The sequence below is a fragment of the Rhinatrema bivittatum genome, chromosome 2 (genome assembly GCF_901001135.1).
Source record: "Rhinatrema bivittatum chromosome 2, aRhiBiv1.1, whole genome shotgun sequence".
In the NCBI taxonomy this organism is placed as follows: domain Eukaryota; kingdom Metazoa; phylum Chordata; class Amphibia; order Gymnophiona; family Rhinatrematidae; genus Rhinatrema; species Rhinatrema bivittatum.
In genome coordinates this window covers 819691380-819716577 of record NC_042616.1, presented here as the reverse complement: position 1 = coordinate 819716577, position 25198 = coordinate 819691380, and the positions used below count along the sequence as shown (strand labels likewise).

The following is a 25198-nucleotide window of genomic DNA, read 5'->3' as shown; positions in this document are numbered from 1 at the left end:
CCCTTTCACCACTCCCCCCTCAGGATCTCTTCATGCAGCCCCTTCCCTTCTATCCCTGTGATAAGCCATTTCACCACTCCCTAGGGGTCTCCTCATCACCCTCTATCAGCTCTTTCACCACGCTCCCACATTCTCTCCATGCAGCCCCTTCCCTTCTATCCCTGGGAGATCAGCACTTTCACCACTCCCCTTTGCGCAGTGCTTCTTAACCCAGTCCTCAGGGCACACCTAGCCAGGCAGGTTTTTAGGAAATTCACAATGAATATGCATGAGATAGATTTGCACACAATGGAAGCAGTACATGCAAATCTATCTCATGCATATTCATTGTGGGTATCCTGAAAACCTGACTGGCTAGGTGTGTCCCGAGGACTGGGTTGAGAAGCACTGCTTTACACTTGTCTCCATGCAGCCCTTCCCTTATATCCCTGAGAGATCAGTTCTTTCACCAGTACCCCTAGGGTTCTCTCCGTGCAGCCCCCTCCCCTTCTATCCCCGAGAGGGCAGTCCTTTCATCAGTACCCCTAGGGTTCTGTCCATGCAGGCCCCTCCCCTCCTATCCCTGAGAGTCAGTCCTTTTACCAGTACCCCTAGGGTTGTCTCCGTGCAGCTCCTCATCTTCTTTCCCCATGGGATCAGTCCATACCTCCTCCTTAGGCATTATTCCCTGAAGCACATTCCCTCATTTTTCCTGTGGGATCAGCCCAGGCAGCAACTCCCCCCAGTTGGATGAATCCCCTCATAGGTACCCATGCTATATTCTTTTTAGTAACAAACTTTGTCTGGTTAGCTGTAGAATAAACTACTGTCCACGTCTCACAGCATTGAGGATGCATCTGATCACTGTTTCTGCTGAAAGGGCCCTTCTGGGTGTTCCCATCATGTCAGGGTGCACAGCTCTCCACACAGTCCAGCGCACTATGAAAAAGGTTGTAGATGCTGACCATGGGGAACATGAGCAGGGCACCGACCAGTGAGCCAGCCTGAATAACAGCTCCACACCAAATCAGGGCCACATGGCCAGCCTCATGCAATAAACTCCCAATTACCACTTTCAGGTATGAAAAGAGTCCCAGGAACAGGATCCAGGAGATCACCTGAGGGCAGAGAGGAGAAACAGTAAGAGAAGAACTTTCATGGACAGGATCCAGGAGATCACCTGGGGGCAAAGAGAGAGAGGATAGCCAGGTAAGAGAAGAACTCTCATGGACAGGATCCAGGAGGTCACCTGAGGGCAGAGAGAGAGAGAGGAGAGCCAGGTAAGAGAACCTTCATGGACAGGATCCAGGAGATCACCTGGGGGCAAAGAGAGAGAGGAGAGCCAGGCAAGAGAAGAACTTTCATGGACAGGATCCAGGAGGTCACCTGAGGGCAGAGAGAGAGAGAAGAACTTTCATGGACAGGATCCAGGAGATCACCTGAGGGCAGGGAGGAGAAACAGTAAGAGAAGAACTTTCATGGACAGGATCCAGGAGATCACCTGAGGGCAGAGAGGAGAAACAGTAAGAGAAGAACTTTCATGGACAGGATCCAGGAGGTCACCTGAGGGCAGAGAAAGAGAGGAGAGCCAGGTAAGAGAAGAACTTTCATGGACAGGATCAAGGTAGTCACTTGAGGGCAGGGAGAGAGCAGAGCCAGGTAAGAGAAGAACGTTAATGGACAGGATCCAGGAGATCACCTGGGGGCAAAGAGAGAGAGGAGAGCCAGGTAAGAGAAGAACTTTCATGGACAGGATCCAGGAGGTCACCTGGGGGCAGAGAGAGAGAGAGGAGAGCCAGGTAAGAGAACTTTCATGGACAGGATCCAGGAGATCACCTGAGAGCAGAGAGAGAGAGAGAGGAGAGCCAGGTAAGAGAAGAACTTTCATGGACAGGATCCAGGAGGTCACCTGAGAGCAGAGAGAGAGAGAGAGGAGAGCCAGGTAAGAGAAGAACTTTCATGGACAGGATCCAGGAGGTCACCTGGGGGCAAAGAGAGAGAGGAGAGCCAGGTAAGAGAAGAACTTTCATGGACAGGATCCAGGAGGTCACCTGGGGGCAAAGAGAGAGAGGAGAGCCAGGTAAGAGAAGAACTTTCATGGACAGGATCCAGGAGGTCACCTGAGGGCAGAGAGAGAGAGGAGAGCCAGGTAAGAGAACCTTCATGGACAGGATCCAGGAGATCACCTGGGGGCAAAGAGAGAGAGAAGAGCCAGGCAAGAGAAGAACTTTCATGGACAGGATCCAGGAGGTCACCTGAGGGCAGAGAGAGAGAGGAGAGCCAGGTAAGAGAACTTTCATGGACAGGATGGAGGAAGTCACTTGAGGGCAGAGAGAGAGGAGAGCCAGGTAAGAGAAGAACTTTCATGTACAGGATCCAGGAGATCACCTGATGGCAGAGAGAGAGAGAGGAGAGCCAGGTAAGAGAAGAACTTTCATGTACAGGATCCAGGAGGTCATCTGAGGGCAGAGAGAGAGAGGAGAGCCAGGTAAGAGAAGAACTTTCATGGACAGGATCCAGGAGGTCACCTGAGGGCAGAGAGAGAGAGAGGAGAGCCAGGTAAGAGAAGAACTTTCATGGACAGGAGCCAGGAAGTCACCTGAGGGCAAAGAGAGAGAGGAGAGCCAGGTAAGAGAACCTTCTTGGACAGGATCCAGGAGATCACCTGGGGGCAAAGAGAGAGAGGAGAAACAGTAAGAGAAGAACTTTCATGGACAGGATCCAGGAGGTCACCTGAGGGCAGAGAGAGAGAGGAGAGCCAGGTAAGAGAACTTTCATGGACAGGATGGAGGAAGTCACTTGAGGGCAGAGAGAGAGGAGAGCCAGGTAAGAGAAGAACTTTCATGGACAGGATCCAGGAGATCACCTGATGGCAGAGAGAGAGAGGAGAGCCAGGTAAGAGAACTTTCATGGACAGGATGGAGGAAGACACTTGAGGGCAGAGAGAGAGGAGAGCCAGGTAAGAGAAGAACTTTCATGGACAGGATCCAGGAGATCACCTGATGGCAGAGAGAGAGAGAGAGAGGAGAGCCAGGTAAGAGAAGAACTTTCATGTACAGGATCCAGGTCGTCACCTGAGGGCAGAGAGAGAGAGGAGAGCCAGGTAAAAGAAGAACTTTCATGGACAGGATCCAGGAGGTCACGTGAGGGCAGAGAGAGAGAGGAGAGCCAGGTAAAAGAAGAACTTTCATGGACAGGATCCAGGAGGTCACCTGAGAGAGAGGAGAGCCAGGTAAGAGAAGAACTGTCATGGACAGGATCCAGGAGGTCACCTGGGGGCAAAGAGAGAGAGGAGAACCAGGTAAGAGAAGAACTTTCATGGACAGGATCCAGGAGGTCACCTGAGAGCAGAGAGAGAGAGGAGAGCCAGGTAAGAGAAGAACTTTCATGGACAGGATCCAGGAGGTCACCTGAGGGCAGAGAGAGAGAGAGGAGAGCCAGGTAAGAGAAGAACTTTCATGGACAGGATCGAGGTGGTCACTTGAGGACAGAGAGGAGAAACAGTAAGAGAAGAATGTTCATGGACAGGATCCATGAGGTCACCTGAGGGCGAAGAGAGAGAGGAGAGCCAGGTAAGAGAAGAGATGTAGAAACAGGATCCAGATTTCTGAAGTTAGAGAAGAGCCCTTAGGGACAGCATCTAGGAGATTTGTTGAGGGCAGAGAGAAAAGTAAATCCAGATAAAAGCATTTGCTACATAATCTGACAGCACAGAGAGAGGAGAGCCAGATAATGGAACAGCTTTAATGGGTAGGATCCAGGAGATCGAGTGGCATGCCAGGTAAAATAAAATTGTTTGGGAGGGGATCCACAAGACCATCTGAGGGCGCAGAGAGAGAGTGGATAAGGGAAGAGCATTTGGGACAGCATCCCAGAGATCATGAGTGGAAAGAAAAAAGGAGATCCAGATAAGAATATTATCACAGCAGTTAGGGGATAGCCTAAGAAGAGATATACAAGAGTCAGATCTCCTGAAAACACAGGGAAAGGATGAGATCCAGATCAACTGACAACTCGAGAGAGTGGAGAAATAGGTAAGTTAAAAGTCATGTGGGGGATTACACTTACCACCAGGAAGACTCCTGCATTGCTGCCCATTAATGGGGGACAGGGGCTAAGGGCAGCCAGCACCAACAAATAGATCCCAAACATAGCCCCAGCTACGGAGATGAGCCCCAAACCCCCCAGAGACCTGGTGAGAAAGGAAAGATAAGGCGTAAAGAGCTTGACATGTGCAAACTCTGCTCCTCTATTACCAATCTGGCATTGCTTCATCTCAAGAATTTACAATAAACCTTCAGAATTCAATGGCAATACCCCTCAAATTGCAATACCCAAAAAATAATTTTCAACATATGAGAGAAACTGTAAAATACAGTAATAAATTATTAATTAATTCTTAAAATCCCGGGAGTCGGTATCAGAGTATTCAGTGCCCAGGCAAGAATAAGAAACAGCGACAGCAGCAATAGTAACAAAAATGAGATATGTTGTTTCAAGATATCGAGTAGGACAAATGAGATAAGTTGTTTCAAGATATCGAGTAGGACAAATGAGATAAGTTGTTTCAAGATATCGAGTAGGACAAATGAGATAAGTTGTTTCAAGATATCCAGTAGTAAAAATGAGATAAGTTGTTTCAAGATATCAAGTAGGAAAAATGAGATAAGTTGTTTCAAGATATCGAGTAGGACAAATGAGATAAGTTGTTTCAAGATATCGAGTAGTAAAAATGAGATAAGTTTTTTCAAGATATCGAGTAGGACAAATGAGATAAGTTGTTTCAAGATATCAAGTAGTAAAAATGAGATAAGTTTTTCCAAGATATCAAGAAATTCACTTAATGTATTTTAAAAGGGTAATATCTAGAGTAGATTCCACTGATGATATAAAAGTACAAATATAATGAATGGGATGAAGTAATTGATGTTAAAAAAGTGCATGTAAATGACAGAGGTTCTAGCCCCAGGAGATTGAAGCACTGAATACTCTGACATCGACTCCCGGGATTTTAAGAATTAATAATTTATTTCTGTGTTTTACAGTTTCCCTCATATGTTCAAAATTATTTTTTGGGTATTGCTTCATCTCATACGTATTCATCATTTCAACTGGGGGTCAGCCATGCATTAAATACTGAGACACTCTTGCTCTCTATCAGGCCAATACAGTATGGGGCGCTCGGCTGAGCGCACCGTTAGCCCCCATGTGGCCGCGCGTTTTCGATGCGCTATTTTTACCCCTTATACAGTAAGGGGTGATAGCGCGTGGAAAATGCGCAGCCAACCCCCCCCCCCCCCCCCGAAACTAAAAGCGCTCGTCACATGCAAATGCATGTTGATGAGTCTATTAGGTATTCACCCGCAATACAGAAAGCAAAATGTGCAGCCAAGCCAAGCCGCATATTTTACTTTCAGAAGTTAACCAAAGGCAGGAGTTCATTTCAGCCGGCACCGGGCAAGCGTATAGAAAAGAAGAAAAAACTGCTTTTTCGGTACACCCTCCCACTTAGTATCATAGCGATATTAAGTCAGAGGCCCCAAAAATAAAAAAAATAATCTTTTAAAAAAAAACACTGCCCGCGGGTTGGAAGACGGACGCTCAATTTTACCGGCATCCGTTTTCCAAGCCCGTGGCTGTCAGTGGGTTTGAGAACCAACGCCGGTAAAATTAAGCGTCGGCTGTCAGACCCGCTGACAGCCGCCGCGGGGGTGCTAGGGACGCGAGAGGAGAGGTGCCTGGGTGCGCATTGGGAGAGCGGGCACTCGCCTCGGAGTGCCAGCTCTCCCGCGCACGTTACTGTATGGGCCTGTTTGATTGATTCACTGAGAAGTCACCACAGTGGCAAAAGATATCTCCAAGCCATCTTGGACACTTCTTTTGCATTTGACACCATCAAATCACTACATTCTTCTATTTCACCTGCGGGAGGTTGAGGTTCATGGCTTGGGCCTGGAGTGGTTAAAATCTTACCTAAACGATTGAGTGGGTAAGCATTCCTCAAGTTGGCACCCAGGGGTCGGCCCATTCAGCGTTACTTTTTACATCTGTATTGTCACTACCTGCTGGTCTCTGTCCCGATTGCCACTTATACACGGACGACATTCTTCTTGGACTGAGATGTCTGAGGTTGTGTCTCCCGTTCCTCCATAGCTCAGGTTAGCCCTCATCCTCTCCAAGGATGAGCTCCTGATTATCCACGCAACAAGAAACAACCTCAGATGTCTCAGTCCAAGAAGAACTGAGCGGCAAACAAAAGTGAATACACGTCACGCAGTGCGCCGCCCCGAGCTTTGGCGGGATACACATTTTATAAATTAATAAATGAATGATGGTTAAACATTGGCGGCAAGGTGTTGGCTATCCAAAACAGTTGTACATGCAGGACTTTCCTCTGATGGGATGGGAAAAATCCCAGTTGCTGACAAGCACGAGTGGTATTCGCAGTGCTGAACAGAAGCAGGGAGCATGTACTGAGTGCGGGACTGTGACACAGCCTCAACCCCCTCCTCTTGGGTAGGGAGGACATGGAGTCCGACAGTGCTGTCTCAGTCCATGCAACAGCCCCCTCTGCCTGTGGGTTTTCCTGTTTGAGTGGAATTGTCACCGGGACTGTGAGTGGGTGCTGTGTCTCAGTCCCTGCGACAGATCCCTCTGCCTATGGGTTTTCCTGAGTGGAATTGTCACAGGGACTGTGAGTGGGTGCTGTGTCTCAGTCCCTGCGACAGCCCCCTCTGCCTGTGGGTTTTTCTGTTTGAGTGGAATTGTCACCGGGACTGTGAGTGGGTGCTGTGTCTCAGTCCCTGCGACAGCCCCCTCTGCCTGTGGGTTTTTCTGTTTGAGTGGAATTGTCACCGGGACTGTGAGTGGGTGCTGTGTCTCAGTCCATGCGACAGCCCCCTCTGCCTGTGGGTTTTCCTGTTTGAGTGGAATTGTCACAGGGACTGTGAGTGGGTGCTGTGTCTCAGTCCGTGTGACAGCTCCCTCTGCCTGTGGGTTTTCCTGTTTGAGTGGAATTGTCACCGGGACTGTGAGTGGGTGCTGTGTCTCAGTCCCTGCGACAGCCCCCTCTGCCTGTGGGTTTTCCTGTTTGAGTGGAATTGTCACAGGGACTGTGAGTGCTGTGTCTCAGTCCATGCGACAGCCCCCTCTGCCTGTGGGTTTTCCTGTTTGGGTGGAATTGTCACAGGGACTGTGAGTGGGTGCTGTGTCTCAGTCCGTGCGACAGCGCACTCTGCCTGTGGGTTTTCCTGTTTCAGTGGAATTGTCACAGGGACTTGAGTGGGTGCTGTGTCTCAGTCCATGTGACAGCTCCCTCTGCCTGTGGGTTTTCCTGTTTGAGTGGAATTGTCACCGGGACTGTGAGTGGGTGCTGTGTCTCAGTCCCTGCGACAGCCCCCTCTGCCTGTGGGTTTTCCTGTTTGAGTGGAATTGTCACAGGGACTGTGAGTGCTGTGTCTCAGTCCATGCGACAGCCCCCTCTGCCTGTGGGTTTTCCTGTTTGGGTGGAATTGTCACAGGGACTGTGAGTGGGTGCTGTGTCTCAGTCCGTGCGACAGCGCACTCTGCCTGTGGGTTTTCCTGTTTCAGTGGAATTGTCACAGGGACTTGAGTGGGTGCTGTGTCTCACTCACTGCGACAGCCACCTCTGTCTGTGGGTTTTCCTCTGAGTGGAATTGTCATAGGGACTGCAAGTGGGAGCTGTGTCTCAGTCCATGCGACATCCCCCTCTGCTTCTGGATTTTCCTGAGTGGAATTGTCACAGGGACTGTGAGTGGGTGTTGTGTCTTACTCAGTGCGACAGCCACCTCTGCCTGTGGGTTTTCCTCTCTGAGTGGAATTCTCACGGGGACTGTGAGTGGGTGCTGTGTCTCAGTCCATGCAACAGCCCCCTCTGCCTGTGGGTTTTCCTGTTTTGAGTGGAATTGTCACCAGGACTGTGAGTGGGTGCTGTGTCTCAGTCCATGCAACAGCCCCCTCTGCCTGTGGGTTTTCCTCTGAGTGGAATTGTCACTGGGACTGTGAGTGGGGGCTATGTCTCAGTCCATGCGACAGCCCCCTCTGCTTCTGGATTTTCCTGAGTGGAATTGTCACAGGGGCTGTGAGTGGGTGCTGGGTCTCAGTCCGTGTGACAGCCCCCTCTGCCTGTGGGTTTTCCTGTTTGGGTGGAATTGTCACAGTGACTGTGAGTGGGTGCTGTGTCTCAGTCTGTGCGTCAGCCCCCTCCTGCCTGTGGGTTTTCCTGTTTGGGTGGAATTGTCACAGGGACTGTGAGTGGGTGCTGTGTCTCAGTCTGTGCGACAGCCCTGCCTTTCTCTGTGGGTCTTTGAATGGGGACATCAGTCAGTCCTGTGCACAGAATGCCCTTCTGACTGTCTCCGTTCAGTAAAACAGTGACCCCTGCACACTTCTACTGGGGCACCAAGCAGCTGGAAAAAGAGGGGAGGGGAGTGGGAGAAGTGGGAGCCTGGGAGAAGGGTTAGATAGTCAGCTCCAAATATCAGTCAAATTGTAGAAAATGTACGTCTTTCTGCCTGCACTCATTTTATTTTGGTTACTGGGTAGACCTCACTTTGCTGTGCTGACTTTCTATTTGCCAACATGAATGATGGATCCTGCTACAAACCCTGATACCTGAAGCTAGAGAAAGATCTCTGGCAGAATGTATGACAGCGGGAAGGGGAGTGGCAGATCCCGGCAAATGCACTGATTGCAGGCTATGAAAGCTGCAGCCCACTGCCTCCTTACCTTCCTGCACCGGGGAGGGGGAATCACAGGCAATCCGTAGCCCACCGCATGCCAATGGCTGAAACCACAAGAAGTGCTTCCAGCAGCTCCTGCTGATTACTGAAGCTTCCACAGAAGGTTTCTCATGCAGACGTGCTGAAAACGTGCGTCCAAACCAGAGACGCGCACAAGCACCTTTCCTGGGTACGCGTTGCACTAGGTTAATAAGCCACTGCGCTAAAAAGGGGCGCGAGGAGAGAGAACGTGCGTCCCTAGCGCCCAGGAGAAGTGGCTCTGCACGGGCTAGGAAAACGCAGGCTCGTAAATTGAATGTCCATTTGCGTAACCTGTCCTTTGGCAAGACTTTACTTAATACGCCAGCTCCGGGGCTGGCGTTAATTTTCGAGGGTAAAAATGTGCACATCAGGCACACATTTATTTTTTACATAAGCAGGTAGCTAATAGCCTTATCAACATGGCATTTACATATGATGAGTATCATTAGCTATGCGCTGGTTTGGATGCGCATTTTGGACACGCTAATTCCCTTACTGTATACAAAACACGCATCCAAGCAGGGGTTATAACCTGTGCTCTAGCCTGAGCACACGGTGCTGCATCGGTCTGTACAATGGCAAACAAATGTCGGTGCTGGTTTGCTCCCCTTACTGTGTTTTGGGCTATCTTTGGCACCTGCTAAATTGATTAAGAGAAGCTTCACGGGCACCTCTCCACTCTGGCCTCTGTTGCAGCCATGAATCATTACAGAAACAATCTTTCCCCACTCCCGCACGCTTCTTAGTGTATGCTAAATGCTTTCTGCAAACGATGCATCCTGAGGGCAGCTGCCCGGGCGGAGGCTGTGGGACACAAACTGTAAAGCAGAGCAAAGGAGCTCTCATCAACCACTCCCAACCCTCAATCCCCAGCACCACACCCCCATCTGACTCTCTTCAAACATTCACCACTCCCGAACTCCACCACCTTCTGACACTCAGTGCTCCCGTGTGCAGCCCATGCAACTCTCACCACACCCCCATCTGACTCTCTTCAAACATTCACCGCTCCCGTACTCCACCACCTTCTGACACTCAGTGCTCCCGTGTGCAGCCCCCATCTGCAACCCATGCAACTCTCACCACACCCCCATCTGACTCTCTTCAAACATTCACCGCTCCCGTACTCCACCACCTTCTGACACTCAGTGCTCCCGTGTGCAGCCCCCATCTGCAACCCATGCAACTCTCACCACACCCCCATCTGCCTCTCTTCAAACATTCATTCACCGCTCCCGTACTCCACCACCTTCTGACACTCAGTGCTCCCGTGTGCAGCCCCCATCTGCAACCCCTGCAACTCTCACCACACCCCCATCTGCCTCTCTTCAAACATTCACCACTCCCGTACTCCACCACCTTCTGACACTCAGTGCTCCCGTGTGCAGCCCCCATCTGCAACCCATGCAACTCTCACCACACCCCCACCTGACTCTTCAAACATTCACCGCTCCCGTACTCCACCACCTTCTGACACTCAGTGCTCCCGTGTGCAGCCCCCATCTGCAACCCATGCAACTCTCACCACACCCCCACCTGACTCTCTTCAAACATTCACCGCTCCCAAACTCCACCACCTTCTGACACTCAGTGCTCCCGTGTGCAGCCCATGCAACTCTCACCACCCCCACATCTGACACTCATTTCCCCCCAGCGAGCCCTGCCACCTATCTTCCCTTTGCATTCCCCCTCATCCATCACACTCCTCTCTCCTCCTCCCCAGCATTCACCCCTCCTCTGCCACTCCTATTCATGTCTATGGCATTACCAGATGTATGCAGCACTTCTCCTTTCAGCACCGAGCTCCTTCCTCCGGCAGCATTCACCTCTTTCTATTTCCTCCCTCCCCAGCAATCTTCCCTCTCCTAACACCTCCTCTCGCCTCCCGAAGACCATCAGGAGGTGCTACAGGGAGCAGTGCAGCTCTTCTTCCGTTCTGCAGGGCCGGCACTGGAGTCTCCGGCAGCACCGGGAGCGTGGGCTGTCTGCATTCGCAATGCCCTGGCTGACTGGGGAGGCTTTCGGTAACACTGGGGTGATGCATCTTATCACTGACTCTCAGGTAGAAAAGCCTCCTTTGCTGCCTGCTCGAGGCAGATCTCACGTCACTGCCACAAAGATAGCAAATGTTGCTTACCTGTAACAGGTGTTCTCATAGGTCAGCAGGATGTTAGTTCTCACATATGGGTGACATCACAGGATGGAGCCCAATCATGGAAAACTGTCAAAGTTTCTAGAACTTTGACTGGCCCCTACTGGGCATGCCCAGCACGGCACCAACCCTGCAGCCAGCAGGGGTCCCCCTTCAGTCTTGTTAAAAAGCTGCAGGTAGTGCCGAAAATAAAATAAAAATGTTACGAACCCAACACTGCGGGGCGGCGGGTGGGTTTCGTGAGGACTAACATCCTGCTGTCCTGTGAGAACACCTGTTACAGGTAAGCAACATCTGCTTTCTCACAGGACAAGCAGGATGGTAGGCCTCACATATGGGTGAGTACCGAGCTGAGGATGTCCGAACATGCACCAAATGTACCCAACGGCGTGCAACAGGCACAACAACTGGGGTGGAATTTGGTAGAGGGCATCCTGAACCCCACCGGGCAGGCGGAAGGGTGTGGGTACTTCACGTTGGAAATAAGTTACGCAGGACAGATTGGCTGAAGATGGAATCTTGTCTTCCGGCTTTGTCCAAGCAATAGTGGGCTGCGAAAGTGTGGAGAGAACTCCAGGTGGCAGCCCTACAAATGTCAGGAAGCGGCACCGATCGTAGGTGTGCTACCGAAGTCGCCATGGCCCTCACAGAGTGTGCTTTAACACGGTCTTGGAAAGGAATGCCTGCTTGCTGATAGCAAAAGGAGATGCAGTCTGCCAACCAGGAGGAAAGAGTCTGCTTATCCACAGGTTGTCCTAACTTGTTGGGGTGGAAAGAGACGAATACCTGAGTGCTCTTCCTGTGGGCAGCTGTACGGTCTAGGTAGAATGCTAGAGCCTGTTTACAGTCAAGGGTATGCAGAGCCTGTTCTCCTGGATTGGAATGAGGCCTGGGAAAAAAGGTAGGTAGTATGATGGATTGATTAATATGAAACTCCGAAACTACCTTAGGTAAGAATTTAGGGTGAGTGTGGAGTACTGCCTGGTCCTGCAGGAGTTTAGTGTAAGGCGGATAGGTAAGTAGGGCCTGTAACTCACTAACTCTGTGAGCTGAAGTGAGAGCCAAAAGGAAAATCACTTTCCATGTGAGATATTTTAGGTCACAGGAGTGAAGAGGTTCGAAGGGTGGTTTCATGAGCCGACCAAGAACCAGATTAAGGTCCCAAGAAGGGGCCGGAGGACGTAAAGGTGGCTTGATATGGAGCAAGCCCTTTAAAAAGCGGGTAACGAGGGGTTGTACTGATATAGGAACCTCCCCGACACCTTTATGGAAGGCGGCTACCGCACTGACATGCATTCTGAATGAAGAGGTCTTTAAATCTGACTGTGACAAATGCCAGAGATAGTCCAAAATCCTTGGGATTGGACTGGAAAAGGGATCAAGGGACTGCGAAGTGCACCATGATGTGTACCTTTTCCATTTATAGGAATAAGATTTTCTTGTGGAAGGCTTTCGCGAAGCAATCAGGACACAAGAAACCGAATCTGAAAGGTTAAGTGGTTGAAGGATTAACCTTTCAACATCCATGCTGTCAGGGACAAGGCTCATTTTGAGTGGACGGCGTCGGGGTGTGAGCACGGAAGAGGAGTCCCATCTTCTCCATTCTGGCTTTGCGACCTTTTGGTGTCATGAGGGCACATTTGGTGCAAGTCAGGACATCATGCTCACGGCCTAAACACATTACACAGACTCCATGAGGGTCTGTGATAGACATGGTGCGAGTACAGTCCGGGTACCGGCGGAACCCCGACGCCATGGCCATAGAAAAAAATCGAGCCGCGGTACGGTCGACAGGCCGCGAGGGCCAAACTCGATGGTAACCGACAGAAACGGGTAAAAAACTTACCGGAGTACCGCGGCCCGAGAAAAGTTAGAGGAGGGACCCTTGTGGGGCAATTTAAGTTTAATTAACTCAGTGAGGAAAATTCCTGTCAGGAATCTCTTCAGAGCTCTTAAACTGCGAGGCTACTGCTGCGCGGAAAAAAGAAGACTGAAGGGGGACCCCTGCTGGCTGCAGGGTTGGTGCCGTGCTGGGCATGACCAGTAGGGGGCAAAGTTCTGGAAACTTTGACAGAAGTTTTCCGTGATTGGGCTCCATCCTGATGATGTCACCCATATGTGAGGACTACCATCCTGCTTGTCCTGTGAGAAACTGCATATCCCCTCCTGACTGAGCAAGGGGAGTAACTGGAAGTTCCCTGCTACCTACCTGCACAGCAGGAACATGGCGATGAAGCAGGCCACAGGATTGGCGATGTTACCCAGGACCACAGACAGGTGATATGCCAGGGCCCCATAGGGCAGGCAGGCGTACGTCTGCACCGACGGCAGCACGCCATTAGTCAGGGCGTTAGAGACTGCCAGCAGCACCAACAGGTATACATTCCTCCATGTCAGGAAGGGGGAGGGCTTTCTCACAATTTCCACTCTTTCTTCCAGGGCGGCAGGTGTGGGGACGCTGTCCCTTAGGGGGACGGCTTCCTCTGACCCCTGGCTACTGTGGGGAGAGCTCTCTGGCCGCTCACGCACCCCCTCCACATTCCTCTCCTTCGCTTGCCAGTGCACAAGTCCCACGAAAGAGATACCGGATATGGTGAGCAAGCTGCAGAGGAACCAGAAGTATTCGGTGGCACTGAACTTCTCCTGGAAGTAGAAGGGCTCTGTGGCATTCCCAAAGCTGTTGTTGCGGCATTCCAGCTGGCCAACACCCTGGCCTAGTGCCGCCATGCACGGGAAGAGTGCACTGAGACCCTGCCCAATGAAGAAGGTGCGGATGAAGGCCTGCGGGAACTGGTACATGTATGGCAGGAAGGTGACATTGGAGGTGCAGCAGAGCAAGGCCAGAACGAAGCCCAGCAGCAGGAAGGCCAAGCTGTGCACCTTGCCACTCACGAGCACCGTCTGCTTCCAGAAGAGGGCCAGGAAGGCTGCTGCCACCACACTCAACGCCTGGATCCCATGGATCAGCCACTGCTCCTTCAGCAGCTTTGGAGCAAACCTATGCATAAGGGTGACTGCGATAGGGCCCAGGTTCCCAAAGGCGATCATCACGGTGAGGTATGCGGGCAAGTTCCATCCTGCAGGAAGAGAAAGAGAGAGAGATGGCATCAGGACACTGCTCCCCCCACCTCATCATGTCTACACAACCCAGGCCTGACTGAAGGGTGATGTCAGCGAGGCCATTAAACAAGGTCCCTCTGTGCTACGAAATGGGAACGTCAGACACTGCTCCCCCACCTCAGCAGCGAGGTTATACAAGGCCCCCTTCCTCAGGGTTCTGGACTTGAAGTGAAACCTGCCTAGAAGGGGTAGGGATAGGGGTTGGGCTGGTTAAAGGGGCATCTCTTGAAGAACCACCGTACACAACGGTCAGAACTCCCCAAGCAGGACTGCGTGAAACTCTGCTGTCACATCTTCACAGTGAGCTGGGTGAAAAACTCTCCGGGAGTGCCCTTAGGTCACTCTAATCCTGCTTTTGGTGCAGTAGACCATACCATTTTGTTAAATAGCTTTCTAATTGTTTCAATCCTTCACAGACAACAATAGGTAACTCTTCCTCCAAGGCTGCACTCTAACCCCTATATTATGCACTATTTACATGCAACTATTGGGGAGAATAATGAGAGATGTCCGAATAAAGTTTATGCATGTATTTATTTTAAAATCTTACAGCCCACAAATCCAGTATGTTCAATGCAGGTAACAATTAAAAGAAACACAATAAAACAATAGTGCCAGAATAACAAAACAGGAAGTAGTAGATCTAAAGGCAATCTAATTCCACTGAACAGGACTAACGATGAAAAAGCTTTCGACCAGGTACACTGTAGCCTAAATGCTACTAGAAGGAACAGCAAGTAGTTTTTTGGGATTGAGTAAATGTGTATATACTCTGACAGACAACTAAATTCATCCTAGATTACTCTATGCAGAGAGGATAATAGTCTAAATTGATCCATTGAGCTATCAGCAGCCAATGCAATTTTTTCATACAGGGCTTTCCCTCGTTACCACACTGTAGGCCACAAATTATTCTCACCATTAATTATTCTGTACTAATTGGAGAACTTTCAACAGATATTTAGGCAGACCTACATATACTTAGTTTATTACATTTGATTAATTGCTATTCCTACAAAAATCAAGGCAATTTAAAATAAAACTGACAAATTAATACAATTAGAACATAAAACAATCAATAAAACATAGTAAAAAGAATCCATAATCATACAGTACTCAACAGAATAAAAATTATAAAAAGGATAATAAAACAATCATAAGAAATCTCTATCAGGAAAGGTCTGAACAAATAAAGTCTTCAGTAGTTTCCTAAATTTAAGAAAATAAGAACATAAGAAATTGCCATACTGGGTCAGACAAAGGGTCCATCAAGCCAGCATCCTGTTTCCAACAGTGGCCAATCCAGGCCATAAGAACCTGGCAAGTACCCAAAAACTAATGTTACCGTTGCTAATGGCAGTGGCTATTTTCTAAGTCAACTTAATTAATAGCAGGTAATTGACTTCTCCTCCAAGAACTTTTTAAAACCCAGCTACACTAACTGCACTAACCACATCCCCTGGCAACAAATTCCAGAGTTTAATTGTGCGTTGAGCAAAAAAGATTTTTCTCCAATTAGGCTTAAATGTGCCACTTGCTAACTTCATGGAGTGCCCCCTAGTCTTTCTACTATCCGAAAGAGTAAATAACCGATTCACATCTACCCGTTCTAGACCTCTCATGATTTTAAACACCTCTATCATATCCCCCCCTCAGTCGTCTCTTCTCCAAGCTGAAAAGTCCTAACCTCTTTAGTCTTTCCTCATAGGGGAGCTGTTCCATTCCCCTTATTTTGGTTGCCCTTCTCTGTACCTTCTCCATCGCAATTATATCTTTTTTGAGATGCGGTGACCAGAATTGTACATAGTATTCAAGGTGCGATCTCACCATAGAGCGATACAAAGGCATTATGACATCTCCATTTTATTCACCACAAGCAGTTAAGCCCGTTAAAACGGGCGAGAAATGTGTTTGGAAACATGTAATGGAAGAGCCAAAGAAGTCAACAGGAGTTAATTTTTAAAGCACACTTTTATATACTATGTTCTTTGTGTAAACAGAATTAGACCCTTGATTCAATTTTCCTTGTTCAGATGTCTCTTTAACTAATACTTTGACATCTGAATCTTTTCTAACTCTTGAAAATGATACATAGAGCTGTCCATGGCTAAAGACTGGGTTCGGTAGGTAGATTCCAACCTTATCAAATGTTTGACCTTGTGACTTAATGGTCATGGCAAATGCTAAGTTTACAGGGAATTGACGTCTTCGAAGCTGAAATGGCAATCCAGAATCTGTAATCAGATCTATTCTTGGAATGAATACTGTGTCGCATTCTGCGCTGCCAGTTAGGATTTTTGCCATTATTAAGTTGGGCTTTAAATCAACCACAATCAATCGTGTCCCATTACACAAACCTCTATTAGTGTTTAGGTTCCTAAGCAGCATAACGATTGCTCCCTTCTTAATTTTCAAACTATGAGGGGCTGTACCGGATGGATATAAGGTGCTTAGAAATTCAAATGGATAGTCACTAACATTGTCACCATCTTCACTTAACAGGCTGTCAGAACTTAGATAAGCTTTTTCTTCTCCTTCCAGCTTACTTACAACTTGTATATTAATTTAATTTACATCTTCATTTTTTGGTGATAAAATAGCTATTTTAGAATATGCTTCAACGTATTTGGATACCAAAATAGTCCCAAATATATCGGAAATAATATCCTCAGTTACTATAGAAGATGGAATTTTGATAATGTTTTCAGTAAGGCCAACATTATTTGTTAATTCACAGTTACCAAGTTTAATAAGCCATTCACTATAAGTGAAGTCTGAAGACCTCATATTGTGATGCAGTTTCAATTGCTTAAAATTATGGCAACTTCTATTAAACTTCAGGGAAGTTTAAACTACTTCTGATGAATCGCCTCCAGGTATTACAGGTAAACATTGTCTAAAGTCACTACCCATTAATAGTAGTTTTCCTCCAAAAGGAAGACTTGTATCATGTGTTATTTCCCTCAGCAAATGGTCAACACAATCAAATGCTAACCCAGGAGTTATGGTTGCTTCATCCCAAATGATTAATACTGATTCACTAATAGTTTTTGCATCTTTGGAGTTCATTTTGATACGTGATACAGACGTTTCGTTACGTTTTAAAGGTAGTTTAAACTGAGAGTGGTAAGTTCCTCACATATTTCAAAAGATTAGCTGCAATTCCTGTAGCTTCTATGGGCAGTACAACTTATGCATTACCTCAAATATAAGTTAGTAAAGTTCTATATAAATGGGTTTTTCCTGTTCCACCAGGACCATCTAAGAAGAAACATTTAATTTGTTGTGTGGTAGAATTCATAGCAGTTTGTTTGCATCAAAAGCTTGTTTTTGTTCAGGGTTTAAACTTGCTTGCAATTCTTCCGATAGTTGTCTCTCAAAAGACTCAAACCTCTCCTACATCTCAATGACTTCCGTACCATATTACAAGCCCTCATATTAACGAAAATAGATTACTGCAACTCCTTGTTATTAGGCCTGCCTAAAAACACCATACAGCCTTTACAACTCCTCCAGAATGCAGCCGCCCGGATACTCACAAACACCCACAAAAATGATCACATAACTCCGGTTCTCAAACATCTACATTGGTTACCCGTAGCATCTAGAATTGCCTTCAAAGCGCTCACCCTAATACACAAATCTCTTCACAACCAGAACATGCACTGGTACAAAGAACACTTCTCATTTCACAACAGCAATAGACCTACTAGAAAACAATATCTAGCTACATTACACACCCCCTCACCTAAACTTACTAAACTCCGCACCACAAACGAAAGGGCCCTATCCCTAGCAGGCCCGCTTCTTTGGAATAAGCTACCCACCTCCCTCCGCCAAGAAACTTGCCCAAAAATATTCAGGCAAAACCTGAAGACCTGGTTCTTCAAACACTCCTACACATAATATTCACACATTACACTCTCACCCCCCCCCCCCCCCCCCGCAGACCTGGGTCACCTTACCTGGCTCTTCAATTACTCCTACCCCTAATATTCACACAACCACTCTCACCCCACCCCCACCCCCTCCAACTCCTAACCTCTCCCCCCTCCTATTTTCCACCTCCTTCTTACCCCCTCCCTCTACTTTAAATTTCCTCTTCCCCTTACCTCCCATAAAGTGAATTTTATCAGAACTACATATTGTATATAAAAAATTTGTATATAAATATTTGTTCCCAATCACGTGTATATATACCTCCTTAAATGTGGATACCCTCCCATATATCAGAATCTCCCCCCCCCCCCCCGTTTAGATAACCTCTTTCACGTATCCCACTTTGATAATTTTACTTATTTAATCTAATCTGTTATTTGTATGTTCTGAATGTTCCTTATTTAATTATGCAATAATTGTAAAGCCTGTTGCTAAGTTCTGTTTTATGTAAACCGACGAGATGTTCCCAACGTTCGTCGGTATATAAAAGTTATTAAATAAAATAAATAAATAAATAAGTTGCACATTAGTTCCATCATTAAACTGAATCAGCAGGTCTGCCAAAGGTATTTGTAGAGAAAAGCCATTGCATCTTTTTCCATGTGTCATCAAAACATCTTGTATATCTCTTAATGCATAAGATTCACAGAGGTTGCACTCATGGGAGAAGAAATGACCATTTTTTTTTTTTTTTACAAAGTCATCAATTAAACTTGTTTTGTGATTATTCCATAAACTGGACATGTCGGTGAGCCCACTGTAAATACAAATGTAAGCAAATAAATCCCTTAAATTTCTGGGCATAGCAGCACCTGCAGCATCAGCTAATGTATCGTCCCAAATATTTTCATCGGTTGTCAAACCTTGTGCTTTAGCAGCCTGAAAGTATGTGTCGTACTGAACTCCATTAACGGGTTTTAGAAATTCAAAACACGTTGCTCCAGGCACATGCAGTAGTATCAGTCTTAAGAAATATCGTTTAGTATCACCGATGCTTATGGGATACATTCTTCCAGTTGTTTTTCCAAATCCAGCTTTTCTAGGTAGACATTTGCGGTCTTTTTGACTGAATACAAAGTGTTCTGGGATCTCAGTGTATTTGTACACGCGCGCTGCATCATTTTCTTGATTCATGTTAAACCATGCAGTTAAAGTGGTGTCCTGATGTTGCTGAAGAGCTCTTGAAACACTTTCTAAATCAGGTCGATATAGAACAGTTTGTTCACCTTTGAGATGAACTGCTAGTCTCATTATTGGGTGGCTTTGCTGATGCTTGTCAAATCGAAATATTCTCCATATAGCCTCAGGAGAGCTGACATAGCGAGAATCAAAACAAGTTTGTACTTCGACTTTAAAATTCACATTGGTCCAATCATTGCCTTTAAATACATATTTGAATAAATATTTAACGCTTTTAACAGAAGCACAAATTTCAATATTAATGTGACAATTGTAACGAAGTGATAAGTAAGGATTGTAAGGAACAACCCAACTATTATCAATCCTATGTTTACCAAGTGTTACTGGTTCTAGATTTCTTCTCTGATAAGTAGGATATCCATCCTCATTCGTAGCAGTTTCATTTTGAAACTTCTTTGGAAATCCTTTAGAACACTTTCCATCAACTAAGCATGGAGAATTTGAATTTCTTCTTTCACATGGTCCATGTATCATGTTTTTTTTTATAATCTGGTGCAATGTAGGTTACAAGTCAGCATCTGGAATTTCTGCGGAAACAATTCAATCAATTGTGACTACATCTTTTGGTTTGTCGCTGAAAGCTAAGGTAAAGATCATATGTATATAAAGATCATTTGTATATAATTAACCTTCTCTATCTCTCTTTATTTCTCACAACCCCAGTTCATTAGCCCCTGTTAATTGTAACTGCATCTCTTCATCACGTTTATTTATGTTTTGGTTGAATTTTTCGCATCCTTGTTTTCTGTAAACCGACATGATGTGAACGAGTTCTTGAATGCCGGTATAAAAGAACCTTAAATAAATAAATAAATAAATAAATATGTGCATGTGAGAACCCTCGTTTTTGAAACTCAATTACCTGAACATATGCGTTTACTTTTCCAAATATTTCATCCTTTTCAATTTTTTCCATAAGTTCTTTAAGTTTAAAAACCTTATCAACCAAGTCTTGTCTATTTCCAGGTGCTTCACCACGTGCCATATTTTTAGTAATTTCTTTCCATTTTGGATGCAGAACAAACAGTAGTGATCGGTGTATCAAGGGATTCTTTATTGGTATATTGCCCGACTCTGGCCGAGTTTCGCTCCAGCAGGAACTGCCTCAGGGGCTACTACAAGAACAATATTAATAAAATTACAGACATACATATACAGTACACAAATGAACATAAATGTGTGTCAATACAAGTAAAATATTAAAATAAAAAAATAATAGAACGTGTATATATATTTTCCAAAAATGTACAAAATGACTGTGTTCATATTGTGACATCTATACATATAGGGGTAGATTTTCAAAGGGGTACACACGTACCCCCGAAAACCTACCCCAAACCCCCCCTGCATGCGCCGAGCCTATTTTGCACAGGCTCAGCGGTGCGCGCAAGCCCCGGGACGCATATTTTAGCAGATACGCACGTAGCTGCGCGTATCTGCTAAAATCCAGGATCGGCGCGCGCAAGGCTGCCGATTTTGGGCAGCCGGTGCGCGCCGAGCCGCGCAGCCTGCCTCCATTCCCTCCAAGGCCGCTCTGAAATCGGAGCGGCCTCGGAGGGAACTCGCTTTCGCCCTCCCCTCACCTTCCCCTCCCTTCCTCTATCTAACCCACCCCCCCCGGCCCTATCTAAACCCCCCCCCCACCTTTGTCCGGGGATTTACGCCTCCCGGAGGGAGAAATAAATCCCCGCGCGCCAGCGGGCCGCTAGCGCACCGAGACGCGACCCGGGGGCGGTTCCGGAGGGCGCGGCCACACCCCCAGACCGCCCCAGGCCGAAACCACGCCGCCGGGCCCGCCCCCAAAACACCACATCCCGCCCCCAAAACGCAGCATCGATCGGCCCCGCCCCCGACAAAAAACCCCAGGACTTACGCGAGTCCCAGGGCTCTGCGCGCACCGGCGCGCAAGGCCCTGCTCGCGTAAATCCGGGCGGATTTACGCGAGCAGGGCTTTTAAAATCCGCCCCATGATGGTTATCTTTTGCCTTGTTCTTTACAAATACAGACACTGTGCATTGAATTGTCATGCAATTTTTATGTTGTCCAATATGAGGGCAGCCGCCAGTATCTTTGATAATTGCACCCGGTGCTTTTCAATAATTCGCGATACTGTCTGAAGTCAAATTCCATTCGTCTGTCTCCACCGCGGTTTGTGAGCACTGCCGATATTGCATTTTTTCTACACACGTTTATGATTCTAATTTAGTGGTTATCCTTTTTTCCTTGCCAATAACGGTCCTTTTAAACTTTGGCGTCATTTGCCACTAAATATACCCGATTCTTTTTATTGTATCTTGGTTGTGTTTTACAACAGATTTTTCAGAAATAACTCCATATATTTTAATATTTCAATTTGGAAATACGGTCTGCACATCAACTACTAAGGTAACCTATCTAGTCCTTTTTTTATAAATTTTAATACTTTTGTATACGTTACCTCACCAGCAAGCTACATGAGCATTAGCATTCAGCCACTGTTCAGGGCTTTTAATCATTCTCAACATTATTCGTTCAATACATTTTTAAATTACTTTTACCAACATATTTTATGGGTATGTTAGTGGTTGCGACGTACACTTTATATTAACACAATCGCAATTGTTTATCAGTTTTTTATCTAATCAAGATTATTATTCATAGAGTTCCATTTTACTGTCTTTTTGTCCTTTTATTATTGTTTTTCTATTTTTATCATTTTTTCCATGTTTTACCACCATTTTTAAATTTTTATTATGTTTTATTCATCTATATTTTTAGATAATTTAATTTCATATTATTACATGTTCAATTTTTTAGTGTGTACATTCTCCTTATAACACCGTGTTTTCCCTGTTTTAGGATTCACAATTTACATGTTGTAATGTCATAACATTGAAGTGTTACATAAGACAAATAACCACTGGTACAGGTATTCACTATGATACAAGTTTTCTTTTCACTGATGATTTCTCTCATTAAATCCACGCCCACTGTTTGCAGACACACGTATACACATAAATCGTGCACAACAAATATTGTGAAGTCACACATCAATTGTTAGCCTATATGTATAGATGTCACAATATGAGCACAGTCATTTTGTACATTTTTGGAAAATATATATACACGTTTTATTATTTATTTTGATTTTAATATTTTACTTGTATTGACACACATTTATGTTCATTTGTCTACTGTATATCTGTAATTTTATTAATGTTGTTCTTGTAGTAGCCCCTGAGGTAGTTCCTGCGGGAGCGAAACTCGGCCAGAGTCTGGCAATATACCAATAAAGAATCCCTTGATACACCGATCACTATTGTTTGTTCTGCTTCCAGCATCATCGATCGGCTTCAGATTTGATTTTTGGGTCCTTTCCATTTTGGATTACAGGTCATTGTAATAAAAAGGTCTGGTATGGTAAATAAAAATTTACCATATTTCATTTATTATTTATTTATTTTTAACTTTTATATACCAACATTCCTGTATAGAATGCAAATCACACCGGTTTACAATGAAACATAACATCGCATGTGAGCGTTACATGGAACAAAAGGGAGAGGCAAAAAAAGTAACTGGTATAAGAGCGCTTCAAACTTGCCCGTTGAGAAACATAACCTTATTCAATAAATAGTTAAGTATTTATCAAGTTCCGAGTAAGTATTTATTAATAAACAATTAATAACTTTCTGAACCAGAAAATAAATGTCAATTCCAATGGAAAAATGGTGTAGGCCAGTGGTCCCCAAACCTGTCCTGGAGGGCCACCAGCCAGTCACGTTTTTGGGATATCCTCAATGAATATGCATGAGAGAAAATTTGCATGCACTGCCTCCATAACATGCAAATTTTCTCTCATGCATATTCATTGTGGATATCCCAAAAACGCGACTGGCTGGTGGCCCTCCAGGACAGTTTGGGGACCACTGGTGTAGGCGAACATTCCAAGGTAACAAAGAATCTTAACTAGGAGTGCAAAACTAAAGGCGATATTAGACAGAGGTCATGGACTGAAGTCTAGCACTGAAGGTACATAAAGATCTGTTGAGAATTACTCTCAGACTTAAGGGCTCGGTTAAAAATTAGACACTAGGTGGGATCAGTGAAACCAGAAAAGAAGGAAAACAAAGCAAAGACATGGAAGAATGAATTGATCAGGCGAACATGAGATAGAAATATGAAACAGTTGTCTTCAGTGTGATCGCCATAGCATCTTGGTAACATTGTTGCATATTTCTGGGGCTACCAGTAAAACCTGATGGCAAAATAACCCGTGTTCCAGCATTTTGGGCTTTGCCAGGGTCTGCAATATGTTGTAACTCATCACGCTTTCAGCTCTTTTTGCTTGCTTCTTATGAAGTTGAGATCATTGCTTTCAGCTTTAATATAAGCATCGACAACGTTTTATTGTGTCAACCATCCTGCTCTTAGGAAAGGATTAAAATTGTCCCTAATTTGCAAATAACAGGAATAATAATGTTTAAGGGATTTTTGCCTTGAGCTTGTTGCTCTCACATTGTGTAAAGCTAAGCCAATACCCCAACTTTGTTCATCATTTGGAAATAAAAGAGGATAACAAAGAGCGTCCAAATTTCTGTCTCTATAGTCTACTCGACTTGTTCCAAGTACACTTTCATCAGGTCCCAGATGAACCAATAAATCTCTGTCAATTGGGGGTTCCCCGTCAGGGCTGACAAACACCATAGCAACCTCAGTGCAACGTTGTGGATTGTATCGTCTAAGATCTGAAGCCCTGTTTTGTAAAATTCTCATACGTATATTGGAGTTTTAACATCATTACCATGTAGTTCTATCTGTTCTTTTTCAATCTCATGCATCATTTTGTATGCGCCGGCTAAGGGATTAGATCCAATAATATCAGCTAACTTTTCCATTACATGTCATTTGCAAGTCTTGTTTGCAGGATTATTCATCCTTTCATCATTTGCAAGTGACTTGTACAAAATATATAACTGGGCATTTTGTGGATTCTTATCTTCAGGTGGATGAAGTGTTCCTGAAAGATGATATATTTGGCCATGTATTTTAAAGCAATATGGACCGAAACCTTTGGGGACATTAATCTTTGCTCCAAGTCACACAAAGGCTAAAGCGCTATTCTAAGATCTTATATTTTCCATAAATATTTTAGAATCTGGATCTTGTCCAGTTATCAGGTTAATAATGTAATCACTTGTAGTTATAGCTGGCAAAACAACAGCTCCTTTATTGCAACACACATTAAACTTTTTGTCGCTTGGGTGTTCATTTTTAAAATGTTTTGCATTACAATGTTCACAGATGTGGTTGAAATTACCAAGGTCACTAATGTATATATTGTTTTCCTTAAACTCGTCTAATCTTTGTAAAGCTTTCTTTCTTTCTAGACATTTCAAGGTTGAGTAAGCGACTTTGAATCCTTGAGTTTTGACATCTTTCTCTTTCTGCAACCCTTTGTTCTTCATTCTGATTCACTCTTAAATTGCGAAGTCTTTCCAGCTCTGTATTTCTTTCTTCTTGAGATCTGTTTGGACGTCTAATTCTTTTGCTTTCAGCTTTCCTCCTTTTAAACTGAAAATCATGAGCAGCACGCTCGTGTCTGTCATTTCTTGTTTTCTACGTGGCATATTTTTTTCAGAATCAATTAGGGAGTGGGCAAATTTTCAGTCAAGTAGCCAGTGGGCTATGTTTAATACATGTGGGTACTTTGTTACCTGGAGTGTATATTCAGCATTAAGCAATATTTGCTCAAAATGAACTAGGTATTGGGGCTCCTTTTAGTCACGTAGCCAGTGAGCTATGTTGAATAAATATGACTGCTTTCTTGCCTGTAGGCTATATTGAGCGTTAACCAATATTTGTTCAGAATCAATTAGGCAGTGTGGCAACTTTCAGTGACGTAGCCAGTGGGCTATGTTAAATACGTCTGTCAGCTTTGTTGCCTGGTAGCTATATTCAGCGGTCACCAAGATTTGTTTATAACAAAATTAGGTAATATGGCAACTTTCAGTCACTTAGCCAGTGGGCTTTGTTTAAGAGGACT

The 25198-nt window shown here is 45.5% G+C and overlaps 1 protein-coding gene across 5 annotated transcripts in view; it reads right to left on the bottom strand.

Annotated features, from left to right (window-relative positions):
• Positions 1-300: 300 nt before the first annotated feature.
• The window catches only part of SLC52A2 (solute carrier family 52 member 2), a 91801-nt gene continuing 66903 nt past the window's right edge, over positions 301-25198 (bottom strand). For 3 of the 5 annotated variants that reach the window (XM_029592304.1, XM_029592303.1, XM_029592301.1), the window contains 3 exons: positions 13124-13991; positions 4048-4171; positions 301-1097 (listed from right to left, as the gene is read on the bottom strand). In XM_029592304.1, coding sequence (XP_029448164.1) covers positions 885-1097; positions 4048-4171; positions 13124-13991 — 1205 coding nt within the window. In that variant the 3' untranslated portion in view covers positions 301-884. Of the gene's footprint in view, positions 1098-2720; positions 2979-4047; positions 4172-13123; positions 13992-18279; positions 19701-25198 lie in introns of those variants that run through there. The other 2 variants (XM_029592305.1, XM_029592306.1) reach the window with 2 other exon arrangements.